This window comes from Nomascus leucogenys, chromosome 17, assembly GCF_006542625.1.
Source record: "Nomascus leucogenys isolate Asia chromosome 17, Asia_NLE_v1, whole genome shotgun sequence".
NCBI lineage: Eukaryota > Metazoa > Chordata > Mammalia > Primates > Hylobatidae > Nomascus > Nomascus leucogenys.
In genome coordinates, this window is record NC_044397.1 from 34,428,352 (window position 1) to 34,445,634 (window position 17,283).

At 43.1% G+C, this 17,283-nt stretch overlaps 1 protein-coding gene across 3 annotated transcripts in view; it reads right to left on the bottom strand.

The window, feature by feature from the left end:
- Positions 1 to 16,984, bottom strand: part of LOC115830387 (cytochrome P450 3A7) — a 39,895-nt gene extending 22,911 nt beyond the window's left edge. For 2 of the 3 annotated variants that reach the window (XM_030796954.1, XM_030796955.1), the window contains exons 1-4: positions 16,773 to 16,984; positions 12,836 to 12,929; positions 4,053 to 4,105; positions 2,069 to 2,168 (exon numbers count right to left, since the gene is read on the bottom strand). In XM_030796954.1, coding sequence (XP_030652814.1) covers positions 2,069 to 2,168; positions 4,053 to 4,105; positions 12,836 to 12,929; positions 16,773 to 16,843 — 318 coding nt within the window. In that variant the 5' untranslated portion in view covers positions 16,844 to 16,984. The remainder of the gene's footprint in view (positions 1 to 2,068; positions 2,169 to 4,052; positions 4,106 to 12,835; positions 12,930 to 16,772) is intronic. The other variant, XM_030796956.1, reaches the window with a different exon arrangement.
- Positions 16,985 to 17,283: the final 299 nt, after the last annotated feature.

The following is a 17,283-nucleotide window of genomic DNA, read 5'->3' on the forward strand; positions in this document are numbered from 1 at the left end:
GCAAACTAGGGAGAGAAAATTCCTCCATTTGATAAAGAGAATCTACAAAAAAAACCCACTTCATCTAAATCATGCTTAATGATGAAAAACCAAATGCTTCCTTCCTAATATTAGGAATAATTCAAAAATTCACCGCATTTATTTGACATTATACTGGGAAAAAGAATTAAAAGGCATACAGATTGGAAAGGAAATAAAAGAATTGTCTCTATTTTCAAGTGACATAATTGTCAATGTATAAAATCTCAAGGAATACAAAAAGACTTCTAGAAATACTAAGTCAGTTCTGCAAGGTTCTAGGATACAAGATCAACAAACAAAAACCAAGCACGTTTCTATGTACTAACAATCAATATCTGAAAATACAAGAAAAACATAATATCATTTACAGTCACTCCAACAAAAATGAAATACTTTAGCTGTAAATCCAACAAAACATTTACAGGATCTCCATGCTGAAAACTACAAATTGCTAAAAGCAATCAGAGAAAATCTAAGGAAATGGAGAGGCATACTATGTTCATGAATTGAAAGACCAAACATAGTGAAGATAAAGACTTTCCCTAAATTGATCTATACATTTAATTCAATTCTTGTCAAAATAACATTAAATACTGGTACCACAACAGAGACATAGATCAATGGATCAGAACAGAGCCCTCAGAAATAATGCCGCATATCTACAACTATCTGATCTTTGACAAACCTGACAAAAACAAGCAATGGGAAAAGGATTCCCTATTGAACAAATGGTGCTGGGAAAACTGGCTAGCCATATGTAGAAAGCTGAAACTGGATCCCTTCCTTACACCTTATAGAAAAATTAATTCAAGATGGATTAAAGACTTAAATGTTAGACCTAAAATCATAAAAACCCTAGAAGAAAACCTAGGCAATACCATTCAGGACATAGGTATGGGCAAGGACTTCATGTCTAAAACACCAAAAGCAATGGCAACAAAAGCCAAAATTGACAAATGGGATCTAATTAAATGAAAGAGCTTCTGCACAGCAAAAGAAACTACCATCAGAGTGAACAGGCAACCTACAGAATGGGAGAAAATTTTCACAACCTACTCATCTGACAAAGGGCTAATAACCAGAATCTACAATGAACTCAAACAAATTTACAAGGAAAAAACAACCCCATCAAAAAGTGGGTGAAGGACATGAACAGACACTTCTCAAAAGAAGACATTTATGCAGCCAAAAGACACATGCAAAAATGCTCATCACCACTGGCCATCAGAGAAATGCAAATCAAAACCACAATGAGATACCATCTCACGCCAGTTAGAATGGCCATCATTAAAAGTCAGGAAACAACAGGTACTGGAGAAGATGTGGAGAAATAGGAACACTTTTACACTGTTGGTGGGACTGTAAACTAGTTCAACCATTGTGGAAGTCAGTGTGGTGATTCCTCAGGGATCTAGAACTAGAAATACCATTTGACCTAGCCATCCCATTACTGGATATATACCTAAAGGACTATAAATCATGCTGCTATAAAGACACATGCACACGTATGTTTATTGTGGCACTATTCACAATAGCAAAGAGTTGGAACCAACCCAAATGTCCAACAACGATAGACTGGATTAAGATAATGTGGCACATATACACCATGGAATAGTATGCAGCCATAAAAAGTGATGAGTTCATGTCCTTTGTAGGGACATGGATGAAACTGGAAACCATAATTCTCAGTAAACTGTTGCAAGGACAGAAAACCAAACACTGCATGTTCTCACTCATAGGTGGGAATTGAACAATGAGAACACATGGACACAGGAAAGGGAACATCACACTCCAGGGACTGTTGTGGGTTGGGTGGAAGGGGGAGGGACAGCATTAGGAGACATACCTAATGCTAAATGACAATTTAATGGGTGCAGCACACCAACATGGCACATGGATACATATGTAACAAACCTGCACATTGTGCACATGTACCCTAAAACTTTAAGTATAATAATAATAATAATAAAGAAAAAAATAAAAAAAATTTTAAAATAAAAATTTAATCAATCAATGAGTATTTTAATTTCAAAAAATGGATGCTTACCCTCCGGTTTGTGAAGACAGAATAACATTCTTTCACTAGCACTGTTTTGATCATGTCGGGATCTGTGATAGCCAGCACAGGCTGTTGACAGTCATAAAAACTGTGTGGAGAAAACAGAGTTGATTAAACATCAACAGCCTTATGCTACAGCTGGAGCCAAACCCAGGAAGCCAGACTTTGATCCTGACATTACATAATCCCCTAGTTGTACAATACACAGTAATCTTAGGTTCTAGTTCATTAGGTATAAGACACAGCAAGAGTCTGACACAGGAGCTACCCAAGTCTTCAAATGATGAAGGGTAATGTGGGCCAAACAGGGAAGAGAGATTGAAAGACAAAAGAGCTCTTCAAAGAGATCGTGGTTAGAAATGACAGGAGAGCATTTGTTAAGCTGGGTGGTGCATACATGGGTATTTCCCATGCCATTCTCCACAATGTTTCATAGGTTTAAAATATTTCACTTTAAAAAGAATATTAGGTCCGTGGAAAATTGAAAGCAAGTAAATCATCACATGCTCACAAGGACTAAATGTTTCAAAGCTAGTTGCTATGGGGCCAATGGACATCCAGAGCTGTGTGTCCTTCCTACTCAGTCGTGTTGCCTGTATGGGCCATGCCAGGTCCACAGCACCCTGCAGGCAGCACTGTGGTTTCTGAAGACTTGATGAGAGAAGATGAAGTACAAACAGGCAAAACCTTCTCCCTGATGCTTCTAGTGAACGAACACACCACTGCACCTCTTCCACCACTCTTGCCAAACCTCTAGCCCCTCTGACAGGGAACAGCTGCTGCAGTTGGCTGAGGCCACCTTATAAAATCACAGTCCATCAGCCCACCAGGGAACACAATGGTTTAAGAATATTCAGCATTTCTTCAAATTCAGCAGAAATGTATAGACAAAGATATACTTATATATCCCTCTATTAAAAAGTCTTGGCTTAAAGTTAATAATAAAACAGAATGAAAAATTCCACACTTACATGGAAAGTTAAAAAAAAAGAAACAGCAGAGCATAAATGGTTTCCCAATCTGTTTCTCTATATCTCTCAACCCTTCTTTCAAAAGCATGTTAAATCCAAAGTTTAAATGAAAGAGTTTTGGCTTTTAATTTAAAGTGAATCGATGTGGGAAGGAGATGATGCCATGCATTTATGAGCACATATTCGAAGGGTCTGAGACAATGCATGTGATAAAAGGGCATCAAGGGAAGAAAAAAAAGAAGAGGGGAATAGGCAGACACTGGACAGAAAGTGATGCTGGGAGTCCCTGGGCCACCAAAGCCTGGAGAAAAGTGGTAACCACAATGCTCCCAGCCTAGTTTAGACCGAAGACCTCAACACCTGGTGACATATGGGATCCTTGGTAGGACAAGCCTCAAAAATTCTACAGTAGCCAGTGTGAACATTGTGAGAACCAAAATTATGGCACGTGTGTGTGTGTGTGTCAGTGTGTCTGTGTGCCTATGTGTGTGGTTAAAAACCTTGACAAATAAATCAAAGAAGGCTATGATGAGTGGATTCTCATGCTTGTGTGCCTGATAACAAAACTATCACAAAATACTTGGCGAAACCACAAGCTTGCTGAAAGCCCAACCCAACCTTACACAAAAATATTTCTGCAAGGACACCTGCCCAGCAACTCCCTGTCCAACCTTGGTGTTGCATCACCCTTGTTACTGATCTTTGTAGTGAAGGAGAACTATTTCAAAATCCATATGAAGTCCTCCTCATATTTTCCTTGGAACATCTTTGTCTTCCTTTACCTCCCTGAATTTGCACATAGCTTATAATGGCACACAGATTCCCATTCTAATACTCTTCTCCCAAATACATATCTTCTTCTTTCAGAAAACCTCTCTGTTTGTAGTTACGTTGGCAAGAGCTTCATCCCAAGAGGCTCTGGGCTGAGACTATCCTCTGTGCAGTGGGGTAAACTCATCATAGAAACAAGTCTATCCAGTGGAATTTTCCAGAATACTCACCCCCAGACTTTTCTATACTTTTTATAACATTCCATGTCAAACGTCCAAAAGCCCTGGGAGGAGAAACAAAATAATATTTCATTATTATTTTAAATGTACTTAACCCTGCCTCTAATTGGGGTTGAAAACAGTCAAATCCAATGAAATTAGACTTGCTGGCAGCTAGAGGAAGCTTATTTAGAGACATCATAAGAGAAAGGAAACAAAATAGAGGAGGTATTTGAAATGGGAAATTTAAAATCACTCTTGAATTTTCTTTAAGTGTTGTCAATACTGAATGTCTTATCCTTGTGTATAAATACTAAGTAACTCCTTGTCTTTCTGATGTTCTTTGCTTTTTCATATGTTGTCTCTAAAATCTCATAAATCCTTGAATGATCACCTCCAGGGGCATGTGGAGAAACTGAGGCTGAGGGAATGTAAGTGAGCATCAGAAGGGAACGTGCAGTCTTTTGTCTCTTTGTTCTTCATCCTTTTCATTTATTTCATGAGCTTGCTCTAGAGTTCTAGCAGAATTAGAAAGTTACAGACACCAGGGACCTCTTTTAGTCTAGCAGATTTAGATAAGTGTGAGACATTTTTGTTGAGTGAGAAAATGAGTGAGTGAGTGAATGACAAAGTGGACTCACTTTCCAGTTTTCCAGCTTAACATGGAAGTTCTGAGAAAATGTCACCTCTACACACCGGAGACAGCAAATTATGACACTTGCTCCGAGTTCGCACTGAAACTTTAAAAAAAAAACTTTCCTGTTTCTACATTTCAGGGGTGAAGTTTCAACTATGGAAAAGAAGGTCCGAGGAATGTGTATCTTGGGGGTACATCTACTAAGGATTTGACATAGGAAAGGTGGTGGGTTTCAGGCCTCTTAGCCCAAGCCTGCATGTATACATCCAGATGGCCTGAGGCAACCAAAAACTACAAATAAGTGAAACAGCCAGCTCCTGCCTTAACTGATTGACCAACCTTGCAACATTCCGTCATGACTTGTTCCTGCCCTGCCCCAACTGATCGATCAATCGACCTCGTGACATTTTTCTTCTGGACAATGAGTCTTATGATCTCCCCACCATGCTCCTTGTGACCCCCTCCTCTGCTGACAATAGATAACCTCCTTTAACTGCAACTTTCCACTGCTTACCCCAGTCCTATAAAACTGCCCCACCCCTATCTCCCTTTGCAGACTCCGTTTTCAGGCTCAGTCAGCCTGCACTCAGGTGATTAAAAAGCTTTATTGCTCACACAGACTGTTTGGTGGTCTCTTCACATGGATGCACATGACATTTGGTGCCAAAGACCCGGGACAGGGGGACTCCTTTGGGAGTCCAGTCCCCTGTCCTCGCCCTCACTCCATGAGGAGATCCACCTATGACCTTGGGTCCTCAGACCAGCCAGCCCAAGGACATCTCACCAATTTTAAATGGGGTAAGTGGCCTCTTTTTATTCTCTTCTCCAACCTCTCTTGCTATCCCTCCACGCTTCAATCTCTCCCTTTCTTAATTTTGGTTTCTTTCCTTTTCTGGTAGAGACAGAGGAGATGCATTTTATCCATGAACTCAAAACTCTGGCACTGGTCACGGACTCGGGAACAGTCTTCCCTTGGTGTCTAAATCACTGGCGGGACACCTGCCTGGTTATTCACCCACATTTCAGAGGTGTCTGATCACTCTGGGGATGCCTGCCTTGATCATTCACCTTGGTGCAAGTACCACCTCCCCTGGGTGGCAAGTACCACCTTCCCTGGGTGGCAAGCACCGCCTCCCCTGGGTGGCAAGCACCGCCTCCCCTGGGTGGCAAGTATCATCCCCCCTCTCTCCGTGTCTCTACCTTCTCTTTTCTCTGGGCTTGCCCCCTTCACTATGGGCAACCTTCCACCCTCCATTCCCCCTTCTTTTTCCTTAGCCTGTGTTCTTCAAAACCTAAAACCCCCTTTGACTAACACCTGACCTAAAACCTAAATTCCTTATTTTCTTTTGCAATACCGCTTGGCCCCAATACAAACTCGACAATGGTTCCAAATAGCCAGAAAATTACACTTTTGATTTCTTGATCTTATAAGACCAGAATGATTTTTGTTGAAAAATGGGCAAATGGTCTGAGGTACCTGACATCCAGGCATTCTTTTACACAACAGTCTCTCCCTAGTCTCTGATCCCAGTGAGACTCATCCCAAATCTTTCTTCTTTCTCTCCTGTCTCTTTCTTCAGTCTCCACCCTAAGCTCTGAGTCCTTTGAATCCTCCTTTTCCATGAACCCATCTGACCTCTCCCCTCCCCACCAGGCTGCTCCTCACGAGGCCGAGCCAGGTCCCAATTCTTCCTCAGCCTCTGCTCCCCCACCCTGTAATAGAAGTATTACCTCCCCTCCTCACACCCACTCCACCTTACAGTTTCATTCTGAGACTAGACCTCCTCCACCTGCCCAACAATTTCCTATTAGTGAGGTGGCTGGAGCTGAAGGCATAGTCAAGGTACATGTGCCTTTTTCTCTATCGACCTCTCCCAGATCAGTCAGCGTTTAGGCTCTTTCTCATCAGACCCCACTAAATATATACAGGAATTCCAATATTTAACTCAGTCCTACAATTTAACCTGGAGTGACTTAAATGTCATCCTGACTTCTACCCTCTCCCCAGATGAGTGGGAAAGAGTTTATACCCTAGCCCAATCTCACACTGACACCCACCAGTGTCATGAGCCAGACCTTCAAGAAGGCATCAGGGCAGTTCCCCAAGAGCATCCCCATTGGCAGTACAAGACGGACTCCCCAGGTATAGCTAGGTGAGATTACATGGTCTCCTGCCTAGTCGAGGGGCTCAAAAAAGCAGCATACAAAGCTGTTAATTATGAAAAACTAAAGGAAACTACCCAAGGTAAAGATGAAAACCTAGCCCAGTTCATGGCCTGCTTAGCAGCTACAATTAGACGCTTCACAGCCCTGGACCCGGAGGGGCCAGAAGGCTGCCTTATCCTTAATATGCATTTTATGACCCAATCCACTCCTGACATTAGAAAAAAACTCCAAAAATTGGATTCCAGGCCTCAAACCCTACAACAGGACTTAAATAGCCTCACCTTCAAGGTGTATCATAATAGAGAAGAGGCAGCCAAGTGATGATGAATCTCTGAGTTACAGCTACTTGCCTCCAGTGTAAGACAACCCACAACTATGTCTCCAGCAAACAAAACCTTCAGAACATCCAAGCCACAGCTCCCAGGGGCTCCTTCAAAACCTTCTTATGGACCTTGCTTCAAATGCCAAAAGCCTGGCCACTGGGCCTCGGAATGCCCACAGCGTGGGATTCCTCCTAAGCCATGCCCTCTCTGTGTGGGCTCCAACTGGAGGTTGGACTGTCTGACTCACATCACCACTGCTCCTAAAGTTCCTGGAGCTCAAACCCAATGTTTCTTGGCTGACTCCTTCCCAGATCTCCTTGGCTTAGTGGCTGAAGACTGATGCTGCCCGATCACCTCGGAAGCCCCCCGGAGAATCATGGATGCCAAACTTCAGGTAACTCTTACAGCGGAGGGTAAGTCCATCCACTGTTTAATTGATAGGGGGATACCCACTCCACATTACCTTCTTTCCAAGGGCCTGTTTCCCTTGCCCCCATAACTGTTGTGGGTATTGACGGCCAGGCTTCTAAACCTCTTAAAACTCCCCAACTTTGGTGCCAAATTGGGCAACATTCTTTTATGCACTCCTTTTTAGTTATCCCCACCTGCCAGTTCCCTTATTAGGCTGAGATATTTTAACCAAATTATCTGCTTCTCTGACTATTCCTGGACTACAGCCACATCTCATTGCCACCCTTCTTCCCAAACCAAAGCCTCCTTCGTGTCTTCCTCTTGTATCCCTCCTCCTTAACCCACAGGTATGGGACACCTCTACTCCCTCCCTGGCAACTGATCACATGCCCATTACTATCCCATTAAAACCTAATCACCCTTACCCAGGTTAATGTCAGTATCCCATCCCACAAGAGGCTTTAAGGGGATTGAAGCCTATTATCACTCATCTGCTATAGGATGGGCTTCTAAAGCCTACAAACTCTCTTTATAATTCCCCCATCTTACCGGTCTAAACACTGGACAAGTCTTACAGGTTTGTTCAGGATCTGCACCTTATCAAGCAAATTGTTTTCCTATCCACCCTGTGGTGCCCAACCCGTACACTCTTTTGTTCTCAATATCTCCCTCCACAACTCACTATTCCATTCTTGATCTTAAAGATGCTTTTTTCATGATTCCCTTGCACCCCACGTCCCAGCCTCTCTTTGCTTTTACCTAAACTGACCCTGACACCCATCAGTCCTAGGAGCTTACCTGGGCTGTACTGCCGCAAGGCTTCTGGGACAGCCCTCATTACTTCAGCCAAGCTCTTTCTCATGATTTACTTTCTTTCCATCCCTCTGCTTCTCACCTTATTCAATATATTGATGACCTTCTATTCTGTAGTCCCTCCTTTGAGCCTTTTCAACAAGATACCCTCCTGCTTCTTCAACATTTATTCTCCAAAGGATATCGGGTATCCCCCTCCAAAGCTCAAATTTCTTCTCCATCTGTTACCTACCTCAGCATAATTCTTCATGAAAACACATGTGCTCTCCCTGCTGATCATGTCCAGCTGATCTCTCAAACCCCAACCCCTCTACAAAACAGCAATTCCTTTCCTTCCTGGGCATGGTTGGATACTTTTGCCTTTGGATACCTGGTTTTGCCATCCTAACAAAACCATTATATAAACTCACAAAGGGAAACCTAGCTGACCCCATAGATCCTAAATCCTTTCCTCATACCTCTTTCCATTCCTTGAAGACAGCTCTAGAGGCTGCTCCCACAGTAGCTCTTCCTGACTCATCCCAACCCTTTTCATTACCCACAGCCAAAGTGCAGGGCTGTGCAGCCGGAATTCTTACACAAGGACTGGGACTGTGCCCTGTAGCCTTTTTGTCCAAACAACTTGACCTTACTGTTTTAGGCTGGCCATCATGTCTCTGTGCTGTGGCTGCCACCACCCTAATACTTTTAGAGGCCCTCAAAATCACAAACTATGCTCAACTCACCCTCTACATTTCTCATAACTTCCAAAATATATTTTCTTCCTCACATCTGTTGCATATACTTTCTGCTCCCTGGCTCCTTCAGCAATACCCACTCTCCGTTGAGTCTCCAAAAATTACCATTGTTCCTGGCCCGGACTTCAATCTGGCCTCCCACATTATTCCTGATACCACACCTGACCCCCATGACTGTATCTCTCTGATCCACCTGACATTCACTCCATTTCCCCATATTTCCTTCTTTCCTGTTTTTCACCTGAATCACAGTTAGTTTATTGATGGCAGTTCCACCAGGCCTAATCACCACTCACCAGCAAAGGCAGGCTGTGCTATATTATCCTCCACATCTATCATTGAGGCTACTGCTCTGCCCCCCTCCACTATCTCTCAGCAAGCCAAACTCATTACCTTAACTTGGGCCCTCACTCTTGCAAAGGGACTACACATCAATATTTATACTGACTCTAAATGCCGTCCACACCCTGCACCACCATGCTGTAATATGGACCGAAAGAGGTTTCCTCACTATGCAAGTGTCCTCCATCATTAATGCCTCTTTAATAAAAATTCTTCTCGAGGCCACTTTAATTCCAAAAAACGCTGGAGTCATTCACTGCAAAGGCCATCAAAGACCCCATTGCTCAAGGCAACAATTATGCTGATGAGAGAGCTAAAGAAGCAGCCAATATTCCTACTTCTGCCCCTCATGGCCAGTTTTTCTCCTTCTCATCAGTCACTCCTATTTACTCTCCCACTGAAGTTTCCACCTATCAATCCCTCCCCACTCAAGGAAGATGGTTCTTAGACCAAGAAAAATATCTCCTTCCAGTCTCACAGGCCCATTCTATTCTGTCGTCATTTCATAACCTCTTCCATGGAGGTTACAAGCCACTAGCCCCCTCTTAGAATCTCTCATTTCCTTTAAGACATTTGCCCTGCATTTCACTCATTCTTGGGTACCTTCCCCTTGTTCTTCGGACTCTCCTCCCATTCCCCCTTCTTGTTTACTTATACCCAACCCCATGAATAGCAATGAAAGGTTGGTTGTAGACACTATGCTCTTTCTCATACACCATAAAAAAATCAAACCTCCCCCTCTACCCAGTTGCCCCATCAATCCCCATTACAGCCAGTAAGGGCTGATGCCCTTGCTAAATCCCTAAGAGTCTGGGTGCAAGACACCTCTTTTGGCACTCCCTCTCATCTTTTCACTTTGCATTTCCAGTTTTGTCTTGCACAAGGCCTCTTCTTCCTCTGTGGCTCCATCACGTACATGAGTCTATCTGCTAATTTGACAGGTACATGTACACTAGTTTTTCTTATTCCCAAATTGAAAAAATTCAATTTGCAAATGGGACTGAACAACTTCCTGTCCCCCTTATGACACCAACCAGACAAAAAATAGTTATTCCTCTAATCCCTGTACCTGTAGGGTTAGGACTTTCTGCTTCCACTATTGCCCTTGGAACTGGAATAGCAGGCGTTTCAACTTCTGTCACAACTTTCTGTAGCCTTTCTAATGACTTTTCTGCTAGCATTACAGATACATCACAAACTTTATCAGTCCTTCAGACCCAGATTGACTCCTTAGCCCTAGTCATCCTCCAAAATCGCTGAGGCCTTGACCTACTCACTGCTGAAAAAGGAGGACTCTATATTTTTAAATGAAGAATGTTATTTTTATCTAAACCAACCCGGCCTGGTATATGACAATATAAAAAAGCTTAAAGATAAAGACCAAAAACTCGCCAGCCAGGCAAATAATTACTCTGGATCCACCTGGACACTTTCTAACTGGGTGTCTTGGCTCCTCCCTATTCTTAGTCCTCTGGTACCTGTTTTTCTCCTTCTCTTATTCAGGACTTGTGTCTTCAGTTGGTTTCTCAATTAATATAAAAACACATTCAGACTATCACCAATTATTCTACACAACAAATATTACTTTTAACAAGTCCATGGTACCATCCTCTGCCCCAAGATCTCCCCACAGCCTAAATTCCTATTTCTTGTAACTCATTATAAAATTTTCTTTAAGGCGTCCAAATGGCCCATAATCCCACTTGAAGCAGCCCTGAGAAACATCATCCATTTGTCTCCATACCACCCCCCAAAAATTTTTGCTGCCCCAACACTTCGTCACTATTTTGTTTTAATTTTCTTAATATAAGAAGACAGGAATGTCAGGCCTCTGAGCCCAAGCCTGTACGTGTACATCCAGATGGCCTGAGGCAACTGAAAACTACAAAAGAAATGAAACAGCCAGCTCCTGTCTTAACTGATTGACAAATCTTATGACATTCCATTATGACTTGTTCCCGTCCTGCCCCAACTGATTCATCAATCAACCTGGTGACATTCTTCTCTGCACAATGAGTCTTATGATCTCCCCACCATGCACCTTGTGGCCCCCTTCGCTGCTCACAATGGATAACCGCCTTTAACTGTATCTTTCCACTGCTTACCCCAGTCCCATAAAACTGCCCCACCCCTATCTCCCCTTGCTGACTCTTTTTCAGACTCAGTCGGCCTGCACCCAAGTGATTAAAAACCTTTATTGCTCACACAAAGCCTGTTTGGTGGTCTCTTCACACGGACGCATGTGAAAGTAGGGAAATTATTGCTCTTGCAGAGGGAAAAAATATGAAATTCCTGGGCAGTAATTAGACAACAAAGCCCTCACTTGGGAGAACTAGAATCTGAGAAACAAGCCTCAGGTATGCAGGAAAGATTATCTAAGCCAGAGAGCTGACTGCTGCTGCTGGCCCTGTGGAGATGAGCTCATAATTTCCCATCCAGGGATCAGGCCCTGAACACAGCATCAGATAAGGTTAGGCACAAAGGCTCGGCCAAAGTCCCCAGTCCATGTAGCACATATGACATTCTATTTAGTGAAATTAAATATTTAATAATTTTGTCAAATCATCCCCTTTCTAGTGATTTTACATGTGATTCTGCGTTTGTGTAAAAAATAAACCCATTAATTAATATTGTGCTTAAATATCTGAGGTTAATAAACAATCACTATCTCATCTCAGTTACATCCACTCTGTGCTCAGATTCACCCACAAGATGCAGCCTTCAAAGGAAAAGAAGTAAAGCAGAACACCTTTGTTCTGTGTCTCAAAGTGGCAAAAGATGTCATGGGGAGTAAGAGCTGGGGTAGATCCATGGAAATTCCCTCACGAAATTTGGCATTTTTTGAAGAGGCTTCGAGCAGGTGCAAGTGACCCATGGTAAATACTTGATCTCCCTAATAAACTGAGTTTCAAAGCTGTGCAGGAGGAAGGGGAAAAAGGCTACTCATGAGCTCTTGCTACAGAGAGGAGTTTTACTCTCATGTCCACAGATAACAAGCCACAATCAGGGGCTCCTGTTCCTACTTTTAATAGTAACTAAGTATGGCTGTACCTTCCTGGGAACCTGCCCGGAGCAAAAAGGAAATGCTCTTTATTGTGCTCACAAAGTCTGCACACCAAGTTGTGAACATCAGATTGCTGGATCTACTTGACATTTGGGCTGTCCAAATGAGGCAAACTTGAGGTTCCTGAGAGTTAGCACGAGAGCCCCAGGGTAAACCTTGCCATGCTCTGAGTGATGCCTACACACTGTTTCTGAAAGTATAAAACCTCAGACATTCCTCCTGAGGAGAAGCATTTTTACTGATGGAAATAAGTTGCTCTTTGCAATCATAAGAAGCAAAAGAGGAAGCTCAAAAACACTCACCTTACGGTAGGACCAAATATTTCCTACAAAAGGCAGAGGTGTGGGCCCTGGAATTCCAAGCTTCTTAAAAAGTCCATGTGAATGGGTTCCATATCTACAAAGTGAAACAGATAATCAGGTCTCAGGGATTGTGCCTTTATAGATATAGGGGCTGGTGAGTCACTGACTGAGGAACTGGAATGATCAAGAGAAGGAGGTAACATTAAGGCCATAAAAAATAACAGTAACTCCAACGGCAATGATTATATTTGTTCATCAGGTGCCTCCACCATGAGACACCAAAAAGTTACAATAATTAGCTAAAAGCAGCTGAAGTCTTCATGGTCCCAGTCCTGGAATGAATATTTGATAAATGTTCTCAAATGTGAATGATCCTGAGAGGTTCAGGCAGGAATTCTTCCAGGGCACGTCATTCCCTCATGTCTTTTTAGTAAGTGGACTCTTCCCTGATTTTGGGATTCTCATCCTAGGTAGAAAGGGTGACATTTTTTTTTTTTTGTCTTCTGCAATGATAATGAGATTTTGCATCACTGCATCGACTCAATCACAGGGGGTCACTGAGAGCCTATGGTGACCTGTCCTTAAAATTTGCTCAGAGTCTTTTATGTTTTCCCTTCCCCCTAAGCTCTGACCCTGTTTTAGGATCTTCTTAAACTGTCATTCACAGAGAGGTCTTGGAGGAGTCACAGAGTCCTTATTTCTACAGATTGACAACTGTGCTCAAGGCTTCCATTGGCCTCGTGGAAATGCGAGCACGTTTCAGCTACACCTCAGTCTCTGTGGTCAGATGATCTGGTTGATTTGAGCTGTTGGGGAGGGTGATTGACTCATATTTTCCTGAATGATACTGTGCAGAAGAATCACAACTAAGAACAAGGACATTCCTCCTCTTGTGGAATCTAGCCTTCCAACTGGTGATATCCACCTGATAAACACAGTGCCAGTGATATGGTCTGAATCTGTGCCCCTACCCAAATCTCATGTTGAAGTGTAATCCCCAATTCTGGAAGTGGGGCCTGATAGAAGGTGATTGTATCTTAGGGGCAGTTTCTCATGGTTTCACACCATCCCCCTTGGGTGCTGTCCTCTTGACAATGAGTTTTTATGAGATCTGGTGGTTTAAAACTGTGTGGCACCTCCTCCCTACCCTCTCTTGCTTCTGCTCCAGTCATGTAAGATCTCCTTCACCCTCTGCCATGATTGTAAATTTCCTGAGGCCTCCCTAGAGGCAGAAGTTGCTATGCTTCCTGTAGAGCCTGCAGAACCATGAGCCAATTAAATCTCATTCCTTTCTAAATTACCCACCCTGAGATATTTCTTTATAGCAATGGAAGAAAAGACTAATACAGCCAGACATGCTCATTTTTTGTCAAGGTGATCAATTACAAAGCAGTCAGTTTATTGCATCTGCACATCAATTGTCTGTAGGAAAACCCATCAAGGCTGCTGCTCCCTATAGTAGGCCTGCTTGCAACCCATCTTTGATGGGCCATGTATGGACCCCCCAGCTGGGGGTTCTGGATATCTGAAGACCTTCCTAGTCTGAGGTTACTGAGGGGTAGAAGACTGGATGAAGAAGAACAGCTGATGGAAGAGGTAGCCAGCCATCAATTCAACCATGAATCTGCTAGTCCCACAAGCTTGGCCCCAGACAGGCAAATTAGGAAAACGCAGTTCTAGAGTATGGTGTGTATAAATGTATCCATATGCCTCATATGTGCTTTCAGCTGAAAGACACGCACCTTCTAATGGCCAGGTACCTTCCTGTTGATAGCAAAAATGGAGTATTCCACATAAGTAACCATAAAATGTTCCAGACAGTTCAATTAAGACCTTGTTTTCTCTTCTTTAAAGTGTTGCCCTTAAGGCAGTATAGGTTCCAAACATTCTGTACAAATCCGGTGACTCTTATAATATGTGGTAAAATACAACTGAGAAATGGCATGGAGGCTCGTGTTTGGAGAACCCAGCAGAGACAGCATAGCCAGGCCCAATAGTGCATTTGGATCCTTGCCCCAGAACAGTTAGTGGAAGTGTGTGCACCCTCTACCAAAACCAGGGTGGCCTTGGGTTTTCCCACCCCTGTTCCTTCCTTTGTTGTCACTGCCATGGAAAATCAATGACACTAATCTCTGCTTCTAAACTTTCTACAAGTTACATGATCTCTCAGGCCAGGACAAACTACTGAGTTAATGTGTCAGCAGCATTGGCCCCCGAGGAAAGATCTAGGTGAGTGTCTAGACTCACATGGTTCCATGTCAAGGCAGAGGCTAGGCTGGGCACACTATTTAGTTTCTTTCCAGCTCTCCTCTGTTTGGTAGAGTAATGCTGCTTTCAGTTACAATGAAGAGGCTAACAGAAGAATCAGTCATCTATTGCATGTAATTGTATAGGCCTAAGAAGGGCATGGTCTACACTACAGCTTCTGAATCCTGGCCTGTACCGGCATAGTCTAAGGCTAAGGTATTGTCTGCCTGACTGCCAGAATCTGTAGCGACAGCCCCACAACATCGCCAACCACACACAGAGTGACACTGATGGTGCCCTTGTGTCCAGGCTTCAGGCAGATGAGATGCCAACATGTTTATCCTTCAAGTGACTTCCACTAGGGGGCCAGGACCCATGAATATCTATTTGGAGTTCTACCCTGAGGAGTGAGGAATATTTTCTCACTTCATCTGGATCCTACCTGGATGCTTTTGCTATCACCACTGGCTCACACTCTTGCTTACTTCCTAGCCCTGAGAGTTTAGGATAACCTGCTAAGCAGGTGTATTTGAAATGGTGGTATTAAAATAAACTCTTGGGAAAGTATTTTTAAGAAGACATTTGCAATCTTGTCCTAGAGACAGACATTTGTGCATTAGACTCATATTCCTGACATTATTCTGGAAAGGTAAGTTATTTTATACACATTTATTGTCACAAATACTGAACTAATAGCCCTCTTTTATCACCCAGAAGGAACATGCTGGAATTAATCTATCTCCAAAAAAATCTGGCTTTAAAAAGGATGAATTTAACCCACATCAATTCATGTTGAAATGCCAGTAGATGGAAACTATGTTACCACAACTCACTGAATTGCTAACTTTTCTGTGAAAGAATTAAAACGAGGTTTGTATTTTCTGTTTCCATGTGACCATGATTCCTTACTCTTAATAAGTGTGAAATTGAGTTAGAAGTAAAATGTGATAGGTGGGAAACCTCCACTACACACAGTAGGGAGAGACTCTTCTCTCCACCTGCTCTAGGATGCCAGGATCTCACTGGAGAGAAGATTCATCCTCTTCTCCTGCAACTTAAAGGGAAAAATGTAAAATCCAAATTCTGGTTTAGTAAGCTGGGTCCAAACCATTGTCTATTAGATTATCCTCAATCAATGCTGTCCCTAAACCGTTCTTTCCACTAAAGATGGATGGGGGAGATGCTTATTTATTCCTTTATAGATGTGCAAAACATCCATCATAACCTCTATATGTTTGTAGCGTCCAACACTTGAACTACTTCTCCTTGAAAATCTTTTTTTTTCTTTTTTTTCTCTTTTTTTTTTTTGAGATGGAATCTCACTCTGTTACCCAGGCTGGAGTGCAGTGGCATGATCTCAGTTCACTGCAACCTCCTCCTCCCAGGTTCAAGCAATTATCCTGCCTCAGCCTCCCAAGTAGCTGAGACTACAGGTATGCACTACCATGCAAGCTAAATTTGTAATTTTAGTAGAGATGTGGTTTCACCATGTTAGCCAGGCGAGTCTTGAACTCCTGACCTCAGGCAGTCCACTTGCCTCAGCGTCTCAAAGTTCTGGGATGACAGGTGTGAGCCACCACGCCCAGCCTGAACATCCTTTTTGATCTTCAAAACAGATAAGGGAAAGAGAGGCCTGACTAGCACCCCAAGTCCAAGGAAACAGAGAAGAGGAGCCTGAACAGTTACTCACAGATAGAGGAGCACCAGGCTGACAGCCAGGAGAATCCAGGTTTCCACGGCCAAGTTTGGGATGAGATCCATCACTACTTTCCTTCCTTATCTCTCTCCTCTGAGTCTTCCTTTCAGGTGTGTGCTGCTGTTTGCTGGGCTGTGTGCGTGGAGCTTTCCTGCCCTGCACAGCAGTGATTCAATGAGGCTGTTGGATTGTTTATATGGTGGAGAAGGAGGCAGGGCTGGAGCTGCAGCCAGTAGCAGGGCCCCCTGTGATCGACCTGCAGTTGGAAGAGGCTTCTCCACCTTGACAGCTGGCAAATAATCACACACACACACCACTCACTGACCTCCTTTGAGTTCATATTCTATGTGGAATCATAAACAATCAAACAATCAATGTTTCTGGGGAGTGCAAGGGTTCTGGGTTCTTATCAGAAACACAAATGGAGCCATTGACATAAAATCTATTAACTCTCCTCTTGTCTCTATGGCTGTCCTCATTCCAGAGTACTTGAAATTCATCCCAA